Raw genomic sequence first — 26,131 nt, forward strand, 5'->3', positions numbered from 1 at the left:
CAAATGAATACAGAAATTTTGGAACATTAGAATTAAAACACATTAGCATATTTTACTGAAGCTGCCTTTCCTTTCCCTTACCGCCAGCCTCAGATCCTACCATTTTTCTCCAGTGGCAAGGTGCCAGATCTTGTGTGTGTGAGGAGTGCTCTGGTGTCACTCCAAGCTTTGCTTTTCCCTCCAGTCCCAACACATATGTGTACATCTCTTAAGATAGTTTGCCTGCTTTCATTAGAGATAGATTCTTGGGTTTTAGTCTATATGCAAAAGCTTTATCATGTGTTCTCTATATAAAAGTGAAAAGAAATAAGGTAGAAGGAACTTTTTTTCACTTTTGCAAAATTTAAAAATAGTTAATTAATGACTTTTTCTGATGTTTTGCCTTTTCATTCAGGCAGAATGAGGAAAACATTTAGGGTTTAAATCAGAAAAGAACTGCTTTAGATCATTTGAACAAAATAACTTTAACACGTGGAATTGGTTCCATAGGTTATATGTTTTTGCTGGAAACCATTTTTTAAAGTTTTTTAAAGTTATTATCAAGGAAATATTGATACTTTTTATCCAAATGTGTAAGAACTGAGGCTATATTGGGAAGGATATGTAAACACTGCAATACAACAAAATTTTCAGTATATTTTATATCATATATTTATACATCAAATTGAGAAATAAATACTGTTATGTTTAGAAATATTCCTGTTATCTTTATACTTAACTAAAATCTAAGAATCTTATTAAAGGATAAATTAAAAAGCCTATAATAAAATTTGTAGATTATGCAATTTGTAGATTATGATTAAACAGCTGGTTTAGTAATTTCAGAGCTTATTATAAGAAAAACTTTAGATAAATTTTAGATGTTTCCCTTAAAATAACTTTCAATTGTAATTAACAATATATGTTACATTTAAAAAATCATTTAATTTTATTAATCAGTAATACATGTAATATAGGAATGACTTTTCAAAACCCAGCTTATACTACCAATATAGCCATTAAAATAGCTCCTTTCTCATAAGCTATGGGTGAGTTTTCATATGCTATTGATTAATTTTTTTATTTGTCCTTTAATCATAACTTCTTTTAGGTCTTTAGAAATTGTGTGTGGGTGAGTTTATCTTTTGTTAAGGGAGAAAAGTTATGTTATTTTTTGTCCTGAGTTTAATACTTTTATAATTTATTCTAGTATGAGTTACCTATCACAGTCTAGTTTCCTTCAGCATAGCTTCTATTAACATACTGTAGCATATACTTTAGCAGAAACTGTTTTAATAGAGTATGAATTATTTTGAAGCCTATTCTCTGTGTCAAACCCAGATCTACCACTTATTACCTGTACAAATCTGGGCAAATTACCTAACTTGTATGCTTTATAAACTAGGAAGAATTAACCCAGTATCTTTATAAATTAGGAAGAATGATATGTGCGTCAAAGGGTTTTTGTCATGATTCAATGAAATCTCATATGTAATATATCTAGACCAGTGCCTGTTAGAACTCAAACCCATGAAAGGGTAGTATTTCTGTACAAAGAGTTATTTATCAGGAGAAGATAAATAAAAATTAATTGCTAATATTGCTTTATTCTTTTAAACATGAGTGGGTAACACTGAATAGAAGTCTGTTAAGACTTCTAGATTCATTACCCTTTAACCATTTTTGTCATTTTATTATATGGTAACCTGTATATATTTTAGCAGTAGCTTTCATTGATTGTAAGCATGGTTTCCCTATTTCAGATTATATCCACACTGAGATATGTACATTAAAGCATTTTGGTGGTTAATTTTGACTTTCTTATTAATGTTTGCATGTTTCTTGTTATTTGTTTGAAAGTGCTACTATGCTTATAAAATTCTACACAACTCTCGACTTCATTAGGGGCTATTTTATATTTTGATTCACTTAGTGAAAACATGACATCTTATGTAATATCTTTATCCTATATGTTGGTGTTTCTATAAAATAGTTTATAGTTTAAGGATAGCAATATGAAAATGTGAATTAAGGTCCCCTTACCTCTGATGTATCAGTGCATGTCATCATCTTGTGGTATTCCACACTGATGCTAATGGTGCACTTCAAGAGCAATTAAACACACTTACATGCAGATACCTTGCTTTATTATAGTGAGTTTAGTCGCAGTTAGTAGAGTAGTCATGAATACTGCTAAGCAATTATTACTACTATTTTTTGCCCAAAGTAATTCTTTGAGCAAAAAATTCTGCTCAGAATTCTGATTCTAGTATCAGCTAAGGATCTGGTTGTCATTTTGCCAATAATTACGAATATGACATTAAGATGTTAAATCATTCTATTTAGCATCCTTAAAGTTGCAGAAAAGGAAATTAGTTTTGCATTATTTTTAGAGTTTAGAAATAAGGAACATATTAAAAAGTCTAAAATCCTGTGCAAATGGGAATTTTAATGCCTTTAATTTGATAATAATGTTGAATAACTATCTTCAACAGTTGCAATAATTCATTAAAAATCCCAGAGGAAGTACATTAATCAAAATATTTATTCATAATATCGTGCCATGTTAAATACATAAGGATTAAGCCAACCTGTTTATAATTCTGTTCTGAATGGAAAATCAAATAAATAGAAATATATTATTACACTAAATATATTCTGCCTTACGTAAAAAGAAGTAAATGATAATAACAAAAAAGTAATTAAGAAATACTAATTATTCTGTTTTTTAACTCTGTTTTGAATTATGCATAAGCATGAATGATTTAGAAAATACAAAAATGAAATTGTAATGAAAAATACTTAGGATTTTACAACATTTTGAAAACTTCAGTCAATATCAGTATCTATGATGTTTGTATTTTAAAATTACACTTTATGAAAAATTGTATATTTAGGTATTAAAGATACCACAATTTAAAATATAAATGTGGGGAGTTCTCATTGTGGCACAGTGGAAACAAAGCTGATCAGTATCCATGAGGATGCGGGTTCCATCCCTGGCCTCACTCAGTGGGTTGGGGATCTGCTGTTGCTGTGAGCTCTGATGTAGGTCACAGAAGTGGCTCAGATCTTGTGTTGCTGTGGCTGTAGGCCAGCAGCTGTAGCTCCAATTCTACTCCTAGCCTGGAAACTTCCATGTGCCATGGGTGCAAAAAAAAAAAAAATATATATATGCATATATTATATATATGTATAAATGTGTTCAAGTTATGTTTACTTAATTTAAATATACTATGAGTAAATTTAACTATAATAAACATAAATTGCATATTATCTACATTTACATAAATATGTAAATAACATAACTGCAAGTTATATACTATATATGTAGTGTTATACAATTTGCTTTTTTCTTTTGGTATCTTGTTTCTAAGTCTTTTCCCTGTTCTTCTATGTAGCTGTAATTCATTTCACACATATACTTTCCTGTTCAGTTATTCATGGATGCTCAGGTTGTTTCAAACTCTTGGTTCAATAACCAGTGATGCCATGAGAATTCTTGTACACGCATTTCCAGGTGCACAGAGGCAAGTTTTTCTGTAGCATATTAATCTAGGACTAGAATTGCTGGAGAGATAAGGATTTTACTAGATGGTGTCATGTTTTTTTTCGAATTAGTTGGACATGTCTACAAACCCACGCGTAGTTTCTATTATTCTGTGTCCTTTCCAGAACTTGGTATTGGGCTCTTTGTTTTTGCCAGTCTAATGAGTAAAATATGTTACCTTATGGATCTTAATTTTTACTTTTCTTGTTAATAATTAAATTGAATATGCTTTCTTTCGTTTATAGGAAATTTACGTTAGCTTCTTCGAAGTGTTTGTTCATATATTTTGCCTATTTTTCTGTTAGTTTCTTGATCTTTGAAGAGTAATTTGCAATATATTTTAGGTTCTAATTCCTTGATCAGATGCATGAATTTATATATTTTAACCTAGACAGTGACTTATGTTTTCTGTTTGTTTATAGCGTCTTTTAATGAATAAAAGTTCTTCATTTTGTTATGTTCTTACACATTAAATACACACTATTTTAATTTTTAACTTCATTTTTTTTGCTTTATTAGGGCTGCACCCACGGCATAGGGAAGTTCCCAGGCTAGGTGTTGAATCAGAGCTATAGGTGCTGGCCTATGCCATAGCCACTGCCAGCCTCTGCCACAGCCACAGCAACATGGGATCTGAGCCACATCTGCGACCTACACCACAGCTCAGGGCAATTCCTAATTCTTAACCCACCGAGCAAAGCCAGGGATCAAACTCACATCCTCATGGATCCTAGTTGGGTTCGTTAACCACTGAGCCAAGAAGGGAACTCCTCAATTTTTATTTTTAAAGGAGTAACCCAGAAAAAAGTTCTTCATTTTACTGTAGTCAGATTTCTTTTATGGTGACCCTTACTGTCCTGTGTTTAAGAGATCTTTCCTAACCCGAGATTAGAATGCTTTGCTTGAGTATTTTCTTTTAGTATTTTCGTTGTTTTTTTTCTTTATCAAATATTTGCGTATAATTCATGAAAATATAGACATTTTCTTACATAAATACAATGTAATTTTTAAAATCAATAAATTAACATTGATTTAGTACTCTCATTTAATCTACAGTATTTATTTAAATTTTTGTGTTCCACCAATGTCTCTAATTTTTTTAAACCCAACGTTTTTATTTTGAGGTAGTTGCAGAGTCACATTCAGTTGTAAGAAATAATACAGAGAGACCTCCTATGCTCTTTAGCTACTTTCCTTCAGTGGTAACATTTTGTAAAAGTAAAGTACAATATCACAATCCCATATTGAAGTGATACAGTCAAGGTGTAGAATAGTTGCATCACCACAAGGATCCCTGGTATTACTATTTTATAGTCATATTCACTTTCCAATACTCCACTTCCTCTAATCCCTAACCCTAGACAGCCACTAATCTCTTTTTAAAATCTATAGTGTTGTCATTTCAAGATTGTTATTGAAAATGGAATCATATAATATTTAACTTTTGGGGGTTGACTTTTATACTCAGCATCATTCCCTTGAAATTCATCCCAGCTGTTGCATGGATTAATAGTTATTTTTCTTGCTGTGTAGTTATTAATTATTTTTCACATATTTGATAGAATTCTCCAAATACCATCTGGACTTGATGATTTCTTTTTGGGGAGATTTTAAATTATAATTTTAGTTTTTTAAATAGTTATAGGGATATGTTTATTATTTCATTTCAATTGAGTTTAAGTAGTTTGTGATTTTTGAAATTGTTAAATTTATGACAGTAAATTTGCATAAAGTTGTTCATAACATTCCCTTATACTTTTAATAGCCATATGATCTACAGTGAGAGCCTTTATTCCAGTATGCTTGATATTTTTTTGTTTATATCTTTTCCCTATTTTTTTTTTTGTCAATCTTGCTGGATAGAGTTTTATCACTTTTACTGACTCGTTAAAAATAACTACCTTTTTGTTTCATGATTTTCTAAATTGTTTTTGTATTTTCAATTTCATTGATTTCTGCTTTTAAGTTTATTATTTCCTTTATTCTTCGTCCAGCTTTGAGTTTCGTATGTTCTTTTTTTCAACATTTTTGAATTAGAAACTTAAATTATTGACTTGAGATAATTACTCTTTTTAATGTAAGCATAAAAGTGCTGTGAATGGCCCTCTCAGTGCTTTAGCTGCATACCACTTATTTTGATATGTTACACTTTCATTTTCATTCAGTTCTGTATATTTTAGTTTCTATTTTATTTGAGATTTCCTCTTTGACCTATGGATTATTTAGAAGTGTGTTGTTTAATTTCCATATGGTTAAGAGATTTTCTTGTTTTCTTTTGTTATTGATTTCTGGTTTGATTTGGTTATGGTCAGAGAATTCACTACCTTTTGTTTTTTGGTTAGGAGTCTGACCTGAGTTAAACTTATGTTTGGGAGATAGAAGTAAAATATCCTCCTGGTGTGCTGTTCCTTCAGTTTTGGTATCTTGAACTAGTTAACCTTATTTCCAAATTTTGAAGTTCTACTTTCATTGTGTCTTGTACTATAGTTCTTAGTAGGGAAGAGTAGGGGAAGAAATGTGTCCTCTATCTTATCTCAATGGGATGTCTCATCATAAAATTTTACTTTCCAATTGTAGTATTGAAATTGCCCCAAAACTGAATTCAAATTCATTTACCTTGAAATTGAATTTTCTTTATGTGGAGTATAGTTAAGAATCAAGTTTCACTTGCTTTCACTTAAATAATTGCTTATCCAAGCACAGTTTATTATACAGTTTTTCTTTTTCTCAGTGGTCTGCAAGTACCAGATCTGTCATTTAACTAGTCTCTGTGTATACTTGGGTTTGCTTTTGGACTTTATGTTCCATTGTTGAATTTGTTTACTTCTGTGTCAGAACCATATTTTTTTGAGTAAATGTGAGTTGTGGTGTGTAAGTTTAAGGTATGTAGTGTTTTACTTTGATACATTTATGTATTTTAATTTGTCAAGATTGTGGTAATTATCACATTATTATACTACAATATTATTGTTTATTTTAATTATACTATGCATTAGATCTCTATGACTTATTTACTACTTATTATATAAGTTTGTATCCTTAAACATCATAGCTGATTCCACCTCCCATCTCAGAGTAACCACCATATTCTCCATATTTTTTAAAAGTGTAACTTTTTTAGATTCCACATATAAGTGATATTCATTTAGTATACTGTGCTTTAAAATATAGCAGTTTTTAGTAAGTATATCTTAGGGCAATTCCCTCAGCGTTATTCTTGTTATTCAGAAGTATTTTAGCTATTCTATAATTCTCCATAAATTTTTAAATGGGCTTGCTAAATTCCTAAAAAATTTTTTCTTGAGAACATTATTAGCATAGTTTTGGTTTTCTAGATTGATGGAGAGATAACTAGCATCTTTATGATATTGAGTCCTTCAGTGCATGAATAAACATGGTTTACCTCCCTATTTATTTGGATTTTACAAAATGCCTTTCAGATAACATTTTTATACTTCTTTCATATAGATATTGTACATGTTTTTGTTAAGTATAATTCTAAGTACCTTATAATTTTTGCTATTGTAAATGATATTTACAAGTAGTTTAAATAACTTGTCCCTTTGTCGGCTTTGAGGCCTCCTTCAACAGAAGCCAAGAGGGTGCCTGTGAGCTCAGTGCAAGATCAGCCCTCTGTCCAACTCCACACCTCCATCATCAGGAGTGGAGAGGGAACTCTAAAACTCGGAATAAGATCACACCTCCGCAGGACATCACTGGCAGGAGACAACAGAGTGCCCAAGTGCTCAGAATAAGACCACCCATCTACCAGACTTCGTGCCTCTGTCAGCGGGAGCCAAAGGGGAGAATCTGAGCAACACTTGTTTCTGGCCTCTTCTTCCCCAGTCTTTTTCTTCAGCACCCGTTTTATTTTGTTCTTTTTAGTCTTCATAAAGAGCCTAGAACGCCTAGTTCATCATTTATTCCAGAACTCTAATCCTCCTTGAGGCTCCTCATGTCACTTTTTCTGACCCAATCTCTTCTTCTCCTTTCCTGACTCCCGAATCTTTTTCTCTGTCCTCTCTGGAACTCAGGATCGTTGATGAGCACAGTCCTCTGTATTATCAACTTCTACTGTGAATGTTCCGTTCACTTTCTGTGCTAATTAAAATTTAGCTTTTCCCTGCTTATAGTTCCTCCTGATGTGAGGAAGTTTCTGGTAAATGTTTAATAATCAGCTCTTTTGGGGGAAAAAGCCTTGATTTGTAGTATTTCTCAGTTTCTGTGCTATGAATACTTATGCCATAGCCATTCAAACTACCGTCTTATTTCACCAAAGGTGAAATTGAGAAGAGATGTCTGTAGTCAGCTCCTCTGAGACAGTTCTGGCATACCATGACCTAAAGCCGTCAGGGGTACTCCACACTGCTTCCACTCAACTGTAGTACTGGACTTAGAGGTCCCATACTTGTCCCCTTTGCTCTCCGTGCTACTTTCACTCTCTTCTCCTACCTCATTCATGAGTCCACCTTGCCTTAAATCTCACATCATCAGATTATCTCACTCAATAGTAACTTTGTATTTCAGGCACTTCTCAGATAATTTATTATTATTATTATTTTTTTGGTTAAAAAAATCACCATGACATCATCACTTTTGTAAAAATCATTCCTGCCGTAATTCTTATTTATAAATTGAGTGGATGATCCTTCTAACACTCTGAACTTTTAGTTCCTCAGCATCTTCTCATTTAAGAGATCCTGTTCTCCATTCTCAGCCACTTGCTTCACTTTTGGCCTTGTTATTACCAGTAACTCATAATTTTTCATATCCTCTGCTATTTGCTCCTCATATTCCCAACCTCTTTGTTGAGGTGTTCTGGAGCGAAGTTCTGGGACATCTTCTCTTTGGTGCTGTTACTCCCTAGATCATCTCACCCAGACTCATAGCTTTAAATTAAATTACCTGTATATTAGTGACTCATTAATTTGTGCCTTCAGCTGAGATCTCTTTTCTGTACTCTAGTTTATATATCCAACTGCTTATTTGTACCTTGCCATTAGACATTGGTTCCCCATTAAAGCTCTATCTCCTTCAATATCCTTATCTTAATTAATAGAAACTCTGCCCTTCCAGTTCCCTAACCAAAAATCTCTGGAGTTATCTTTAAGTCATTTATCTTTTACACATTTTGCATCAGATATGAAAAGAAATTATTTTGGTTCCATCTTTAAAAAATATCCACTCTTCCATCTTTTTTTTTTTTTTTTTCTCATCATCTTTAGCCTGGATTATTGCAATAGCCTCCTAACTGATCTTTCCATTTTTTTTTTTTCTTTATTTTCCTCCAGGCTTCTTTGAACACAGCAGCACTCTAGTTACTCTGATCCTCTTAAAACATAAATCTACCATAACGTTTCTCTGTTGAAAACTTTCTGGTGGCTTCCTATCCTTTCCAGAGCTATAGGAGAACTTATAGAGTCTGCGGCCATATGTAGTGTAGCCCTTTTTTTTGTATCTCTCTGACCTCATTTCCAGCTACTCTCCCATCTTTCACTCAGTTGCAGCCACACCAGCCTTTTCCTTGTTTGTAGAATACTCCAGGCATGCCCTGCTTTCAGGCTTTTGCACTTGAGGTTTTCTCTGCCTGAGTTGTCTTCCTTCAGATATCTGAATGGCTCATCCTCTCAAGCTCCTTTAAAACTTTAGTTAAATTTCTCCTATTAGAGAGACCTTCCATAGCCACCGAATCTAAAATTTAATGCTGCCCCTCATTCCCTTTTCTTTCCTAGATCTCTTTCCTCCTTTGATTTTTTTCCCACTTAACATCTCTTACATATCTTTCTCCTACATCCTATGTTTTACTTATTAACTTGTCTGTTGTATCTCTTCTGCACTAGAATGTAAGCTCCATGGGAGCAGGAATATTTATCTGCTTTATTCATTGCTATATCCTCAGTCTGGCCAATAGTAAGTATTACATAAATATTCATGTTTGAATGAATGAGTAACTGAAAACTGCGCATTCTATTGGTTGCTGTCATATAGAAATAAAATCGATTACTCTGAGTTGCTCTTAAATACAGGGACCTTTGCTAAACTCTCTATTGTAAATTTAGCAAGGTCCCTGTATTTAAATTTCATTCTCTCTCTTTGGGCTGATCTTACTAAAGCTGGCATCATATAAATAATGATATTATCTATGAACAGTATAGCTGTGATTTTTTTCTTCTCTAATCCTGGAAAATTTTATTTCTATTTCTTATCTTCGTGCATTGTCTAGGACCTCTATATAAATTGAAAGGGTTGGAATAGGCATTCTTACCCTGTTTTTTTATTTTGGAGGGAATGCTTCTGATGGTTCAATACGAGAAATAATGTTTGTTTTAAATCTTTGGTAGGTATTCCTTATTGGGTTAAAAGTATTTCCTTTATGTGCACATATGCTAAGTTTGTGTTTTATCCTGAATTAGTATTAATTTTTATATCATAAATGAATGACAAGTTTTAAAACCATATTTAAGTGTTAATCTTTTATTTTTATGATGAATGAATATTGAATTTTCTGCTTTTGAGATTATTTTCTTCATTAACATTTTAATGTGGAAAATGACATTATGGATTTTGTAATGTAACATTTTCTTTCATTCTTGGAATAAAACTAACATACATCATGTGTTATGATTTGTATATCACTGGATCTAGTGCACTTTTTTTTTCTAGGATGCTTATTTCAATTTCATGAATAAAACTGGCCTTTAATTTTCCTTTTTAGGCATTGCCTTTTTATAATTTTGATATCATTAATGAGTTGTAGAATATTCCTTATTTTTCTCTTCTTTGAAAGAGTTTTTATAATATGGAAGACCTGTGCTTTAAATGTCTGAGTAGAAATCTTAGGTTAAACTAATAGGAGCTGCTATATATTTCTGGGAATATTTTATATTATGAATTCAGATTTTTTAATGTAATAGAACTGTAGAGGTTATTTCTTCTTGAATCAATTTTGGTAAGTTTCAAAGTGATATATTTACATGAATATGACCATTTTGTCCAAGTTTTAATTTACCAACATTAAAATATTTGTAGCATTTTTATCAATGAATAAATCTCTCTAATCTCTAATGAATCTATAGTGATATTGTCTTTTTATATTTGACATCTCTTTATCTTCTTCCCTCCTTAGAGTTCTCTCTTCCAAATTCTCCCCACCTTTCATCTGTCTTCTTGAATTTTATTGGTATTTTCAACGATCTAACTTTTGAGTTTTATAATTCTCTATTATATGTCTATTCTTTTCATTACTTTGTGCTTTCATTGCTATAATTTCCTTCTGTCTACACTCTTTGGTATTGTTCTTTGTTTCTTTTTCCACTTCTTAAGTAGGAATCATAGTTTATTAATTTTTGACCTTTTCACCATTCTAAATCTTTAACACCATAGATTTCCCCCTAGATTCTATTTTAAGTTCATCCTGCAGGTGTTTATATATAGCAGCTTAATTTTTATTCAGTCTTAAGTGTTTTAAGATCTTCATTATGTTTTCTTTTTTTTGATGGTTTATTTAGAGGATATTTTCAAATTTACCTGTGCATATATTTGAAGTTATCTTTTTTTGACTGTTAATGTTTCTAGTTGAAATAAATTATGGTCAGAATGCATAATTTGTACAAAAGAAATTACTGAAAAATGTTGGGAGTTTCTGTGGCAGAAATTGCTAGTTTTCCAGCAAAATATCTTTTCTTTATTTTATAGTTTTCATCATGTAGCTAGTTATGTAGTTAGACCTTTTATTTCTCAACCTCCTTTATACCTATGTGTGACCGAACACTAAATTTTGCCAGTGGAATGTGCACTTGGTGTGTGACTATTAAGTTATTTTTCAGAAATGTTTATACCTTCCCCTCATTTTCAAGGAAGGTACTACTTTGATCATTAATACAGAGCTTAATTATGTACTTGTTTTGGCCAATCATAACTTGATTCTCTAACATAACAGGATTGTATGTGCTGCACATTTTGGTTTGCTCTCCTGTACCTCTGCCATGGACATTGGAAAAACAGGTCTCAACTAGTCTGTGGTTCAGTGAAAGACATAAGGATCAGTGCTGTCATAACTAGGTTCCATCCATATCAGCTGACCTCCATCTGACCCACAAGCCAGATTTAAATGCTTCTTCTTATATACCACTGACATACTGTGATTCTTATTATATTACACTGATACATGATCCAGTCCCTAAAGGAGCATCAGGCTTGAACTGTTTTATACTCATTTCTCTTCAATTTGTATGGAACAAGGGTATGCCTATAACCCATCTTTGACCGTTTAGACAGACAGATCAAGACAGTGTCCTAATGGATGAACAAAAGGGAAAGGAATCCTGGTCCATCATGCTCAGCTGTGGATCAACTTTTTTTTTTTTTTTGTATTTTTAGGGTCACACTTGCGGCATATGGAGTTTCCCAGGCTAGAGGTCCAATTGGAGTGTAGCCACCGGCCTGTGCCACAGCCACAGCAATGTGGGATCTGAGCCGCATCTGTGACCTACACCACATGTCACGGCAACTCTAGATCCTTAACCCACTGAGCAAGGCCTCCAACCCATGTCCTCATGGATACTAGTCAGGTTGGTTAACCTCTGAACCAGTGGGTACTCCCAACTTTGATCACTTACTTTGGGAGAGTTATTTTTGAGAGGATTATTTTCTATTTGTTTCAACCCACTCTTTTTCAAATATTTCTGTTTTATCAGATTAACTTTTATCCTCTTAGTAAAAATGCTTTATGTTCCATTTTTATTAAGTGTGTGTACTTCAGAAGAATGTGTATTTTCTAACTTTGGAGTTCAGAATTTCATATATATTTCAATAAGTTTTATTTTCATATATTCAGATCTTCTATATCTATATTATATTTTGGTCAACATCAATACTTGAGTAAATTGATGGATTTTTTCAGTCTTTTCCTATACTTTAATCAATTTTTGCTTTATACCTTTTAAGCTATTTTAATAGATGCTAAGTTTAGAATTATATCAACTAGATGAATTGAAACATCATTTGTAATAATCTTTTCTTTCTCTTTTTTCTTTAAAAAATTTAAATACATTTTAAATCAAATTTAATACTATATTTTATGTCTAATGTTTTTTTACACACATACACATATGGATTTATCTACGTATTCATGTAATTTTTCTGACTTTTTAAAGATTTCATCTTTGCCCTCCCTTTTTTTTTGTCCAGGAGTTTCACCATAATAGATATATTTTTTAATTTATCTCATGGATATGTTATGATCCCTATGTTTGGGTAGCAGGTGTTTTTTTTCGTTTTGTTTTTTCACTTTTCAAATTTCCCATTCATTACTGCAGTAAGTTTTACTTTTCCTTCATTTTAAAAAATTTATTCCTTCCATGTCTATAATTAGGTGTAGGTTATACTGTATCATTCTATCTTCCATACTTAAACCCCTTTTATATTTTTTATATTCTTCTTTCCTTGTGCTGCATTCTTAGAATGTCTTCATTCTTATCTTCTACTTCTCTGTATTTATCAATCTTTTTTAATCCATCCTTTGTGTTTTTATATGTGAACAAACTTGTCTTTTACTTTTAAAGGCTACATTTGGTTCTTTTAAGATCATTTTTCATAATTCTTGATAATTTCTTGTTGCTTGCATTTGCTTGTGTATACTTTTAATTTATTTAAACAATTTCTATGATTCTATGTCTTTGTTTTATGACTAGCCTACAGCTTAGTTTCTAGATTGCAGTTCTATTTCAGCATTTGTCATCATGGCAATACATTTTTTTTGTATGTGCTTACTGTTTATAACTCATATGTTAATTAGCTATTTTCCCTTGAATTTGCCTTCTTCAACTTCTCTTGAGTGTAACAATGCAATAAAATTATGATTTACTTGGATTTTGGTTGTTTTTCAACGGAGAAATCCTTCAGAAGATGTAGTTTAATATACTGCTGAGTCCCTCATTTAATTTTAGCAATCAAGATTCCCATTCTGTATGTCTTTGGAATAACATTCTACTAATTGGAATTAAACTATTTTATACTCAGTGGATAAACCGAACTATTGATTAGAATTGCCCTGGAAAAGATGAGAAAGAAAAGGATGGGTTTGGGAAGTGCATTTACTTGGTTAATATAGGAATTGTAGGTATTGAAGTAATGTGAAAAAGGAACTTTAGATTTAGATAACTAATGGAGGTATAAGGTGAAATAAAATTATGAGTAATCACAAGGGAGGTTTACTTAAGTTCCTTTTTTAAATCAATAGCCCAAAATAGTGGATTAGTATGTGTATAGCATATATTAATACATATATTTGTATATAATGGATTACTATATATAGCATTTTTAATCTTTTTCAATAGTCTCCCCTTTTTCAATTTTTTTTCTACTTCTTATTATGAATCAGACAGTAGAGATTTAGTAGTTGAAGAAAAGGCTACTCTGACTTTATCCTTTCATTCATTCTCATTGTGGGAGGCCGTGGGAAGGAATGGAGGATACCAAGGAAGATGAGAGAATACCAGTTCTGAGGATTTCTGATGCTAGATTAAATGATTTTTATCCTTAGGGAGAAGTGTAATATTATTTCACTTGTTTCTAAGCTTCTAACTTTGGGATATTAATGCACATTATTTTATTTAGCCATATATTAATGTTTATAATTTATATTTAGGTGATTTATGGGATAATTTTATAAACCAGAAAACTCAAAACATTGGATTTTAATTACATAAAATATACATTATAATTACCTTATTTGGATTGAAGAGTATTATGTTCTACAGAAAAATCTTGAGTTTAGAAATCATATATACCTTAGCATTGTTGCTCTCAGCACCTCACTAAACCTTTAAGAATCAAAATTTTATCGTTTTTATGCCCTTAATAAATCCTAGCCTACTTTCCATATTAACTTCTCTAAGTTACTTAGAGGGTGACATCTGGTAGCACTAATAATTATTTTTATTTTGGCTCTTTACTTTCCACTAGTTTATTCCCTTCCCCACTGGCCTCCAGACTCACCCTTTTTTGGAGAAGGGCTAGTAGCTAAAGTCTGAGATTGATATTACATCACAATGAGATTGTGGAATAAAAAGGAAACACCATGCCATAAAATGTAAGGGTAGGAAAAAAATATCTTAACAAGAGGACGTAGATCCAAGAAGGTGAGGTAAACAATAGTGTCACAAAGAATAAATTAGAAGGTTAATTAAAAGTCATTATTAAATTGATATTTTTAAAGATCTAGAGTATTAGGCTTATAGTACTGGGTTCATAAATATTTGTAATATGAGGATCTTTTCAATCTATGATATCAAATACTATTGGGTTATCTTGGATAATGCTGTTAATTAATATGTTGATACAAGAGTGTTAATGATTTTACTGAAGCATAAAAGAACAGGTTAATATTGTTACCATTCTCATTGCATTTTCTTAAAATATGTCTTCTAGAAAAAAATGCTATGCTCTTCTACAGAAGCTCATACACATACTATACACTATACTGAAATGTTCCTATGTTTGTAGTGCTATCCATAAGATTATGTACTATTTCCAAATTTTTGGAGTATAAGGTTGTTGAAATATTGTTCCAATAGTGGATAAAACATCCAATAATGGTTTTTATTCCTAGGAAAATTATTGTTGTGTCTGTGTGTATGTGTGTTTATGTGTGTATGTATATACTAACTAAAACACTTGAGCACATAGTATGCTAGGTATTGTACTAGGTGTATTTTATATACATTTCCTAACTTAATTTGTCATATTGAAAATTTAACAACTTTCTTAAAATTATAAAGAAAATTACATATACTATTGAAAGTTATTTACCTTTTTTTTTTTTAAAGTATGATTTAAAAAGATTAGTTTTAGGAGTTCCCATCGTGGCTTAGTGGTTAACGAAATCCGACTAGGAACCATGAGGTTACGGGTTCGATCCCTGGCCTTGCTCAGTGGGTTAAGGATCTGGCGTTGCCCTGAACTGTGGTGTAGGTTGCAGATGTGGCTTGGATCCCGTGTTGCTGTGGCTCTGGCGTAGGAACCCCTAGACTGGGAACCTCCATATGCCATGGGAGTGGCCCTAGAAATGGCAAAAGACAAATAAATAAATAAATAAATAATAAAATAAAAAATAAAAAGATTAGTTTTAAAACTAGGTGCTTATAGCAGCAAATTCATTTATAATTAAGGTTTCTGATAAATTAGGTTGTTTAAAAAGGATTCTTGAGAGTGAGCTGAAAGATGACAGGGTAAATTAATACAACAGGAACATGTGGTACTCCAAATATCATTCTTCAGTTTCTGGAAGTGTCTCTTAAATATTACCTGGGGGAAAAGACTACCATGTAACAAATTTGACAACCCTGAGACTGTTGTCCTATGAGGAAGCTTGCCATATGAAGAGTCCACATAGAGAAAAGAGATAAAGAGGCTAGGCTAGCTGTGCAGCCATCCCATTTGAGATAGCCAGACATGTGATTGAAGAAGCCTTCTTGAACATTCAGCCAGTCAAGGCCTAAAATAACTCCAGCCCCAAACGCAGTGTGATTATAACTGCAAAAGACACACAGTATGAGAGCCAACCCACCTGAGTCCAGTCAGCCATAAGCAATGATAATACATGGTTGTTTTAAACCGGTAAGTTTAGGGGGGTTTGTTAACATAACAAAGTAATTGTAGTAATTATGAGTACATAGAAAATATTTTGTTAGCATTTGTGAGAGAAAGAATCAGTCTCTATCACTTCAACCTAAAGCAGCAACCTTTCACTGTGGTCATTTTCAAGGGAAGAATATTTACTATTCATGAGGCAATCCCATTCACTTCAGGGTAAAAAGTCAGGTATCTGCTTTATTTTATTCTACAGACTCTACTCCCAGCCTCCCTTAGATTTATCTCTAAGATACACAGAATATGCCTACCACTGCTTTTTACTAAAGCTCTTCAGATATTCAATTATATGTGCCTCTGTATCATTTCAGCTTTATTTTGCAGTATCTTCCTAAGACCTTCAACAGTTTCTATACTTTCTGGAGCCCCATTAGGATATTCAAAAATACTGTTGATTTAACAAGTCCAAGCACACAGTACAGTGGAACTCTAAGGTACAAAGCAGTCATTACTGGGTGCTTTGTTATGGGATTTTAGTGTGCATTTTTTCTTTAATTGACTCTAACCTAGATAATCATTGAAATTGTGGTACATTGTAGACTGCTCTATATCATTTAGGATTGGGAATTTTTCTACCTTAATATCTTTTCTTTGAGCAAAGGCAGTATTCTTTAATTGTCCCCTTAGGTGTTAAACATTTTGATTATTGTAATATATACACATGCTCTTAGAACTTTAAATTTCTAGAAATACCAAAGGAGGGAAAATATGCTTAATTTAAAATTAATTACTTGGCAATAACTTTTTTTAATCTAGTTCATCTAATGGTATGAAAATTTAGGATGCGCTCTTGATTTTTTATTGCAGAAAATGTATAATTTTCATTTCTTTATAAATGTATTTAATTTTTAGTTTAAATTATATTTTAAATATGAATGTCATTTTGTGGGGTTTTTTTAATTATGAATTTTGGGGTTTTAAAACTCATTTTAAAACAGTAAAATTAATATAAAAATGAAGTGTTCGTGGACAATTATTTTTCTCCCTATCAAAACTATCACATGATTAGCTTGACAAAAAAAGTGATAAATTTCCAGTCTTGTGACATACTCCTAATGCAAAAATTTAAGCATTTTGCCTTCACTAGGAAGCCAAGACAGTTTGATTTATGTTTAATATCAAATAAATAAGAAATAATAACTGTTTGACCTAGATCCTTCTAAATGATGAATGAAAACGTCAAGTTCTAATTTATTTGTACGTCATGTACTATATTTGTGTATAACTAGCTGATGCCACTGTTTCGTTCTTGGTGGAGTGTTCTGTATGATTTTGTAATGCGGTAAATAAAAGTACACTTGACTAAGAATCTGGTGACAGTTTTTTACTAAGACGTGTTTGTAGGTTTTGACAACAATCTCATAGGAGCCTATGTCTTTGTTAAACAAAATATTTTTGGTTTGTATCTTTTTTTCTCATTTTAAATGATTCATTTTTCCTATAGTTAAAAATCTTAAGGAAGGTTAATGTTATCTAGTTTAACTTAACTAATAATTTTTCTTATATTTTAATTAATATATTATCTTTTATTAGTATATTAGATAACTAAATAGCAAATTTAATGTTCAGGTAACATCTACTCATAATACAGAAAATTGTTATATTATCTAATAAAGTTCAACATCAATTTAATGGCTCTAAGATAGATTTTCAGTATTTTTGAGACAATTTTTTTAGAGCAGCTTCAGGCACACAGCAAATTGAGAAGAAGGTACACAGATTTTTCATGTAACCTTTCCCCCAAAACACACATAGCCTCCTCCATTATCATCATCTCCCACCCGAATAGTACATTCATTACAATTGATGAAATTTTGTTGGCCTGTCATAATCGTCAAAGTTCATAGTTTACATTTGGTTCACCTTTGGTGTTATACATTACAGAGGTTGAACAAAAATATAATGAAATGTATCCATCATTATAGTGTCATACAGAATATTTTTACTACCTTAAAAATCCTCTGTGTATCACCTTTTCATCTCTCCCTATCCCTATCCCCAGCTCCAGGTAGCCACTGATCTTCTTCCTGTTACTATAGTTTTGCCTTTTCCAGAATGTCATGTAGTTGCAACTGTATCGCTTGTAGCCTTTTTATTTTTATCTTTTGCTTTTTAGGGCCACACCCACGGGATATGGAGATCCCCAGGATAAGTGTTGAATCAGAACCGTGGCCCTTGGCCTCCATCACAGCCACAGCAACGCAGGATCTCAGCAGCATCTGCGACCTACACCACAGCTCACGGCAACCCTGGATCCTTAACCCCCTGAGAAAGGCCAGGGATTGAACCTGTTTCCCTGTGGATCCTTGTCGGGTTTGTTACCACTGAGCCACGACAGGAAATCCCAAGCTTGTAGCCTTTTTAGATTGCTTTCTTTCACTTAGTAATATGCATTTCCTCCATGCATATTACTTGGTTAAATAACTTATTTTTAGTGCTGAGTATTACTCCATTGTCTGGATGTACCACAATTTATTTGTCCAGTCACCTACTGAAGGACATCTCAGTTGCTTCCAAGTTTTGGCAATTATGCACAAAGCTACTATAAACATCTCTGTTCTGGTTTTTGTGTTGCTATTTGTTTTCAATTTTTGAATAAAAAATGGTTACCCAAATGTCCAAGGGATGTGATTGCTGAATTGTATATTAAGACTTTGTTTAGTTTTGTAAGAATCTGCCAAAATATTTTCTAAAGTGGCTGTAGTATACTGCATTCCCACCAGATTGTTTGCTTCACGAACTTACCAGCATTTAGTGTTGTCAGTGTTCTGGATTTTAACTTTTTAAATTAGTGTGCAGTGGTATCTCATTGTTGTTTTAATTTGCATTTTCCTGATGGCATATGATGTGGAGTTTTTTTTCATATTTTTATTTGCACTCTGTCTATCTCATTTTGTATAGGATTTGTTAAGGTCTTTGGTAATTTTTTAAACTGGGTTATTGGATTTTTTATTGTTAAAGTTCAAGAGTTCTTTGTATATTTTGGATGAAGTCTTTTATAAAATGTATGCTTTCAAATATTTGCTATCAGTCAGTGGCTTGTGTTACTCTCTTCTCCTTGTCTTTTGCAGAGCAGAAGCTTTTAGATTTAATGAAATCTAGTTTATCAATTTTTTTCTCTCATTGATCATGCCTTTGGTACTGTATATAAAAATATATATCATACTCTAGGTCATCTGCTGTTTTCTCCTGTGTTATTTTTTTAGAAGCTTTATAGTTTTGTGTTTTACATTTAAGTCTGTGACCCATTTTGAATTAAATTTTCTGAAGGGTGTAATGTCTTTGTCTAGATACGTTTTTGGTGGATGTCCAGTTTTTTTAGCACCATTTGTTGAAAAGACTATCTTTGCTTCATGGTATTTGCCTTTGCTGTTTTATAAAAGATCAATTAACTATATTCAAGTGGATCTACTTCTAGGATCTTTATTTTGTTTCATTCATCTGTTTATTCTTTTGTGAATACTGTACTGTCCTGCTTACTGTATCTTTATAGTGTGTTGAAGATGTGTAATGTCAGTCTTTCAACTTTGTTTTCTTCTTCAATGGTATGTAGCTACTCTGCATTTTTTTGTAGCTCCATATTTATTTTAGAATTAGTGCTTCAGTAACTAAAAATTATCTTGCCTGGATTTTAATTAGCATTGCACTAAATCTATAGATTAATTTATAAAAAATTGACATCTTGATGCTATTTAGTAATCCTATTCATGAACATGGAATCTCTCTCTCTATATATATTGTTCTTTGATTTTTGTTTATCAGTTTTGTAGTTTTCCTGATGTAGATCTTATACATCTTTTGTTTGATTTATACCTAAGCATTTCATTTTCAGGGGTGCTAATGTAATGTAATATCTTTAATTTCAAATTTTACTTGTCCATTTTTGTTATATAGGAAAGTTATTGTCTTTTGTGTATTAATCTTGTGTCCTGAAATCTTGCTATAATTGCTTATTAGTTCCAACAGTTTTCTTTTTTTGGTCAATTTTTATGCCTTATCTGCATAGACAGTCATCTGTGAACAAAGACAGTTTTATTTCTTCCCTCTCAATCTCTATATCCTTTATTTCTTTTTCTCACCTAACTGTATTAGCAAAGACTTACACTGTGATGTTGAAAAGAAATGATGAGACAGGACATCCCTGCCTTGTTTCTATTTTTAGTAGGAAAGCTTTGAGTTTCTTACTATTAAGCATGATATTAACTAGAAGTGTTTTGTAGCTCTCCCTATATTCCCAGTTTACCAAGTTAGGTAGTCTCCCTCTATTAGTTCACTGAGAGTTTTTTTTTTTTTTTATCATGATTGGATGTTATTTTTTCAATTGCTTTTTATGCATCTACTCATTCATGTGTGATATGATATTTTTCTTTTTAGCTTGTTGATGTGCTGGGTTACATTGATTGATTTTTTGATGTTGAACCAACCTTGTGTATCTGGAATAAATCCCACTTGATTATGATGTGTAATCCTTTTTATGCATTATTATATTTAATTTGCTATATTTTCAGAAGATTTTCATGTCTATATTCACTAGAGATATTGGTCTGTACTTTTCTTTGGCTGTAGTTTTTTTCTGGTTTTATTGTTAGGGCAGTGCTGGACTTGTATATGGCTTAGGAAGTATTCCCTCTGCATATATCCTCTGAAAAAGATCGTAGATAATGGATGTAATTTATTCCTTAAATTTTGGTGGAACTCACCAGTGAACACATCTGGGCCTGGTGCTTTGTGGTTTGGAAAGTTATTAATTATTGATTTAATCTCTTTAATAGATTTAAGTCTATTCAGATTGTCTATTTCTTTGAGTGAGTTTTGGCAGATTATGTCATTCAAATAATTGTTCCATGTTCTAGGTTTTTCATTTTATGGGTGTAGATTTGTTCCTTTTTTACCCATTTACTCATTACCCATTTACTGCCCATGTGACTTGTAATGATGCCCCTATTTCATTTCCAATGTTAGTATTGTGGCTTCTCTCTTAGTTAGCTTGACTAAAGTGTTGTCAATTTTATTGATCCTTTTAAAGAATCCTTTTTTAGTTTTATTGATTTTATCTACTGGTTTCCTTTACAATTTCAGTAATCTCTGCTCTAATTCTTATTTCTTTTCTTCTACTTACTTTGGATTTAATTTGATCTTTTTTTTCTAATTTCCTAAAGTACATATATTTAGATGATTCATTTTAGATTTCTCAGTTTTTAAATTTATTTATTTATTTATTTATTTACTTACTTACTTACTTACTTACTTACTTACTTACTTATTTTTTTTTTGGCCCCATCTGTAGCCAGGCTGGTCTGAAAGTTCCCAGGCCAGGGATCTAACTTACTTCACAGGAATGACCTGAGCCATTGCAGTGACCATGCTGGATCCTTAATCCACTGAGCCACTAAGGAACTCATCTTTTTTTAATACATGCATTCATTGCTATAAATTCCCCTCTATGCATTGCTTTCAGTGCATCTGACAGGTTTTTAAAGTTGTATTTTAATTTTCATTTAGTTCAAAATATTTTTAAAATTCTCTGAGTATTGTTTTTCTTTGAATCCTGTTAATTTAGAAGTGTGTTGTTTAATCTCCATGTAATTTTGGATTTTCCAGATTACTAAATTTTTTTGGACGATATACTGTGTGCTGACTGACTGTGCAATGAATAAACCAAAACACAGTTCCTGCCTATTTATGGCATAGATTCTAAGCCTTTAGAATCTAGCAGTTGGGAGAAAAATAATGCAAAGCAATTGTTAAAACTTCTCTGATGAGAGCAGTATAGACTCTAAAGAAGTGCAGAGAAGCATGTACTTAATCTTTTTTTCGGGGGGAGATAACTCCCTTCTGTATCAGTGACATCCAAGCTGAAGCTTGAGGGGATAAAGAAGAGGAGAAGCTCTAGTGGCACGTGCAAAGATCTGGGAATCAGCCCAAAGCTTTTCAATGTGGCCATGGAAGCATTCAAAGGACATGCAATGCCCATAGCTGACCTGGGCCAGGCCGTGGAATCCTTTCGAAGTCGTAACAAAGAGTTGGAACTTTTTCCTAAGGTAACCCTTCAGGCTCCCACTGAAGATGTTGTGCTTATAAGCTTTGTGCCTGAAAAGAAATTGAGAGAAACTCATCTTGGCTCAGTGGTTAACAAACCCGACTAGTATCCATGAGGATGAAGGTTCAATCCCTGGCCTAGCTCAGTGATCTACAGCTACATTTCAATCCCTAGCCTGGGAACTTCCATATGCTGCAAGTATGGCCCTAAAAAGACAAAAGACAGAAACAAAAATCATTTTAAAAAGTTGAAATGAAGCAAAACTTGAAGCATGATGCCAGGTCAGGGATAAATCCAGTGATCTCGGTGAGAGATAAAGACAGTTTAGCTAGAAAAGTTAACAGGGTAGTGAGGGAATGGCATGGACAGATTTGTTGATTAAGCAAACTGGTGGATATTGGTGGTTGATTCCTTTTGTAGTGTGTGAGAGAGCAAGAGAAGGAACAATGTTTTTGCCTTGAGCAGCAGTATTGATGGTGTTCTCATTCTTTGGAATAGAAGACGAGATGAGAGTTTCTGCAGAATATTAAATATTGTACATATTCTAAAGAATATTAGTTCATTTTTGACATGATGAAATTTGGATTTCTGAGGTACATCTAACTAAAACTGCCTAGTTGACTATTACACACATGGGACTGCACTGCTTTTAGAAACTCACCTTAGGATCTAAGAAAATGAAGGGTCTTTGTTGTTGTGAGATGGTGGGGCCTTTGAGAGGAGATCCAGTTTCAATTAAGGCAGGAAAATGAAGGCAGTGCTTTATGAACATGTTGAGGCTATTAGGGTAGTTTGTTTACTGTAAGATAGGATGGACCTGAACACGCAGTGAAAAGGATTGACTACACTTCGAGTGGGGTAAATATGCGAAGATGAGAGAGAGTAGAAGGCCAGAAGGGACACATCTTGTATGGTCATCTGCCTGAGCAGGACATCATGCACAGTGAGTTTATTGGCCTGAAATTGCCAAAAAAAAAAAAAAAGAAATCAGTCCCAGAAGACCTTGTTTGAGAGGGATGGGGGTGGTGTTGGGAGAGACTATAGGTCCTCTCGGGAGTCTGAATGTATTTCCAAAGTCCTGGTCTGTGGTAAAGGAGGAGACTTCAAATATAGCCTAATTCTGTTACCCACACATGGATTGTCTGTGAGCCACAGGCTGCTGTTTACACAAACACTCAGAATGCATGAGAGACCAGATTTTTGGGTGATGAGGCCCAGAGGTATTGTGCCAGTGTTTGTCATCTTGCTTTTAGGAACCAAAAGTAGGGCATAAACCAATTGGTTATTGGAAAACCAAATGAGTTTTAACTCCACCCCAGTGTATTGCGTGTGGTCTACTCCTGGAGTTATGAGGACAGCATACCACAACACTTGAAGTTTTAGATAGCATTACTTAACTTTTTTCCATACCTTGGCACTCTGATAAAATACTTGTATGGCTCACTGAGGTAAACAGACAAGGCTTTTCACTGGGGGAAGAAACCAGACATTGGACTCAGGCATCCCTGCTCCTCTCCTGGCTGCCCTGGGGTCTGAAAAGTATCAATATTTTGGGTGTAGCCATAACCCATTTGTGGCAAACCAATTGGGAAGCTCTGTTTCAGGAGGTACCAAAATGAGTTAGAGGTACCGCTGTATCTATCCTCAGGGTACTTGGTGTTTTAGGGAAAGGAACATACCTGTGTACCACAGTGATTTACCAAGATGATAAAAAGTTATGATTTCCAGGGGAAAGATGTTAACATAGTGCCATGACTAGTAAGAGAAGGAGAAGATATGCCCAGGTTTATATTTTTAAAAATTTTATGGCTGCTCCTGTGGCATATGAAGTTCCTTGACCAGGGATTTAATCCAAGCCACAGCTGTGGCAGCAATGGATCCTTCAACCCTGTAGTCAGGTCCTTAATCCACTATTCCTCAGTGGTAACTCCTCCCTAGTATTCCTAAAGTCCTTAGATGATAATCCTTTTTCTCTCTTCTACTGAAGTCCATGGGACAGTAAGTCATGTAGGGCCCATAAATATCATGAGCTCAGAATATCTGATATGGAGTCAAGGCTGTTATAAAAGTCAGGGTTTTTGACAACTGCCTAGTGATTTTTGCTTCCACATATTCACATAATTTGCTTTCATAATATCTCATATAGAGAAGATAATATTAAGTACCTAAGAAATTACAGTTGTGAAATATATATTACATGGTGAAATACACATGTTTTTCTCCTTTTTGAACTATAGTGTTCTCACCGTGACATGGTCACATACAAATATTGAATGGTTATAGCTTGTTTTATGAAAAACTATGTACTTGTTGACATATATGTAAATTAATTTTGGTAAATCATGACATTATCTATGACTTAAATAGCTGTAGTTTTCATAATAGAAAATAATGTATTCTCATTAAAAAATTCAGAAATTATAGGAAATAAAGAAAATCATAAACTGTAAATCATATACAATCTTATTTCGAGGGAGTCACTATTATTATTTAAAGAATAGTTTTTTATTTTGTTGACAGTACATAGTTGACAAATAGTTGACAAAAATACATTGTTACATGCAGTTATTTATGTATTTGCTTGTTATTGGGTTTGCAAAATGAGACCCTAGTATGCATAATTTGGGAACTTATCTTTTTCGCTTGTCATGTTCCACCTGGATACACATATAAGTTGATTCATCATTTAAACCAAAAATCTTTACTGCCTACTTAGTTTTCTTTTCTTTTTAGCAAAAATGAAACTTCAAAATTCATCATTTTTCAACTGCTAAGTTGCTATGAATTTGTGAAGATATGTGATGTAGAGCAGTGAAATTTCTTATTTAAAGAAGTGTGACAGTATTATTTTAATTCTTATTTTGAGTGTTTTATTTGTCTTTTGGAAGAATGCATTGGTAAAGTAGACATGATAATTTTCTTCAACTTAAAATTGACTTATTGAATTTATTATAGTGTTCGTGTTTATTTTAAATTATTAAAATAATTTAGGGTAAATAATTCAATAATTCAGTTGTTGGGATTGCAGTTCTTACAAACATATTATGAAATGTAAGTTCAAATAACATTTTTTTAGTTATAGCGATGCAGAGGACAGTCATCTGCACAGGTAGCTTGCACAGTAATCTGCAAGTAGTCTGTTTTGTTTTACTAAAATTAGGTTATTTGATAATGCAGTCCTGACCTGGTGCCTATTAATGAGCATAGATAAGAAGGAAGTAACTTAGATTTTAATAGTTTGCACTACGTGCCAGGAACTGAATTGTGTGCTTAGCTTATATTTTCTCATTTTAATTTTGCAAATAGCAATTTCTATTTTAGAAATAAGCTCCTTTATAAGGAATGTAAAACTTAGTTGGAAATATACACTTATATAACAGTAGCCTCCACAGTATGTGATTATTTTATCTAACTAGATTGTATAATATGTATCTATAATGTGTGTACATTTAGTTGGCTTCATAGGCATAATAATTTATATATAAATATGAGATGCTAATTACATTGTTAAATATATTATAGATTACATTATTCATACACTCTTAAACATACATACACATATATGTTTGTATGTAATTTTATCTGCAGATATGTATGTATATATTTATCTATCTAGATATGTATAGAACTATGTTAGGAGCATCCTGCTTTGTTGCAGGAACTAGAGCCTCGAGCGGGTGTTCCCGGTTTTTTTAAGGGGTTTTCTGGGGTGTGGCCTGAAGGGTTACAGTAAGAGGTTAAGTGGATTTTCACTTTCTTTGTGGTTCCTTCTTATAAGTTGGGGGCTCTGCTTGACATATAGGTTTTTGCTCTTAAATATTTTTGAGCATTTTACTTGTACGTAGATTGAAAACAAAGGAAGAAACAAATTGCATAGAAAGGCTTACAGCTGTCCTGCATTCATTTTAGCT

General features: G+C 32.7%; 1 protein-coding gene across 3 annotated transcripts in view; it reads left to right on the forward strand.

Moving 5' to 3' along the window:
* Window positions 1–26,131, forward strand: part of SPAG16 (sperm associated antigen 16) — a 137,564-nt gene that overhangs the window by 71,542 nt on the left and 39,891 nt on the right. The window contains exon 10 of one of the 3 annotated variants that reach the window (XM_047773420.1): window positions 7,107–8,682. The exons of the other annotated variants lie outside the window; for them this stretch is intronic. Coding sequence (XP_047629376.1) covers window positions 7,107–7,343 — 237 coding nt within the window. The 3' untranslated portion in view covers window positions 7,344–8,682. Of the gene's footprint in view, window positions 1–7,106; window positions 8,683–26,131 lie in introns of those variants that run through there. 3 annotated transcript variants of the gene reach the window in all.

This window comes from Phacochoerus africanus, chromosome 3, assembly GCF_016906955.1.
Source record: "Phacochoerus africanus isolate WHEZ1 chromosome 3, ROS_Pafr_v1, whole genome shotgun sequence".
In the NCBI taxonomy this organism is placed as follows: domain Eukaryota; kingdom Metazoa; phylum Chordata; class Mammalia; order Artiodactyla; family Suidae; genus Phacochoerus; species Phacochoerus africanus.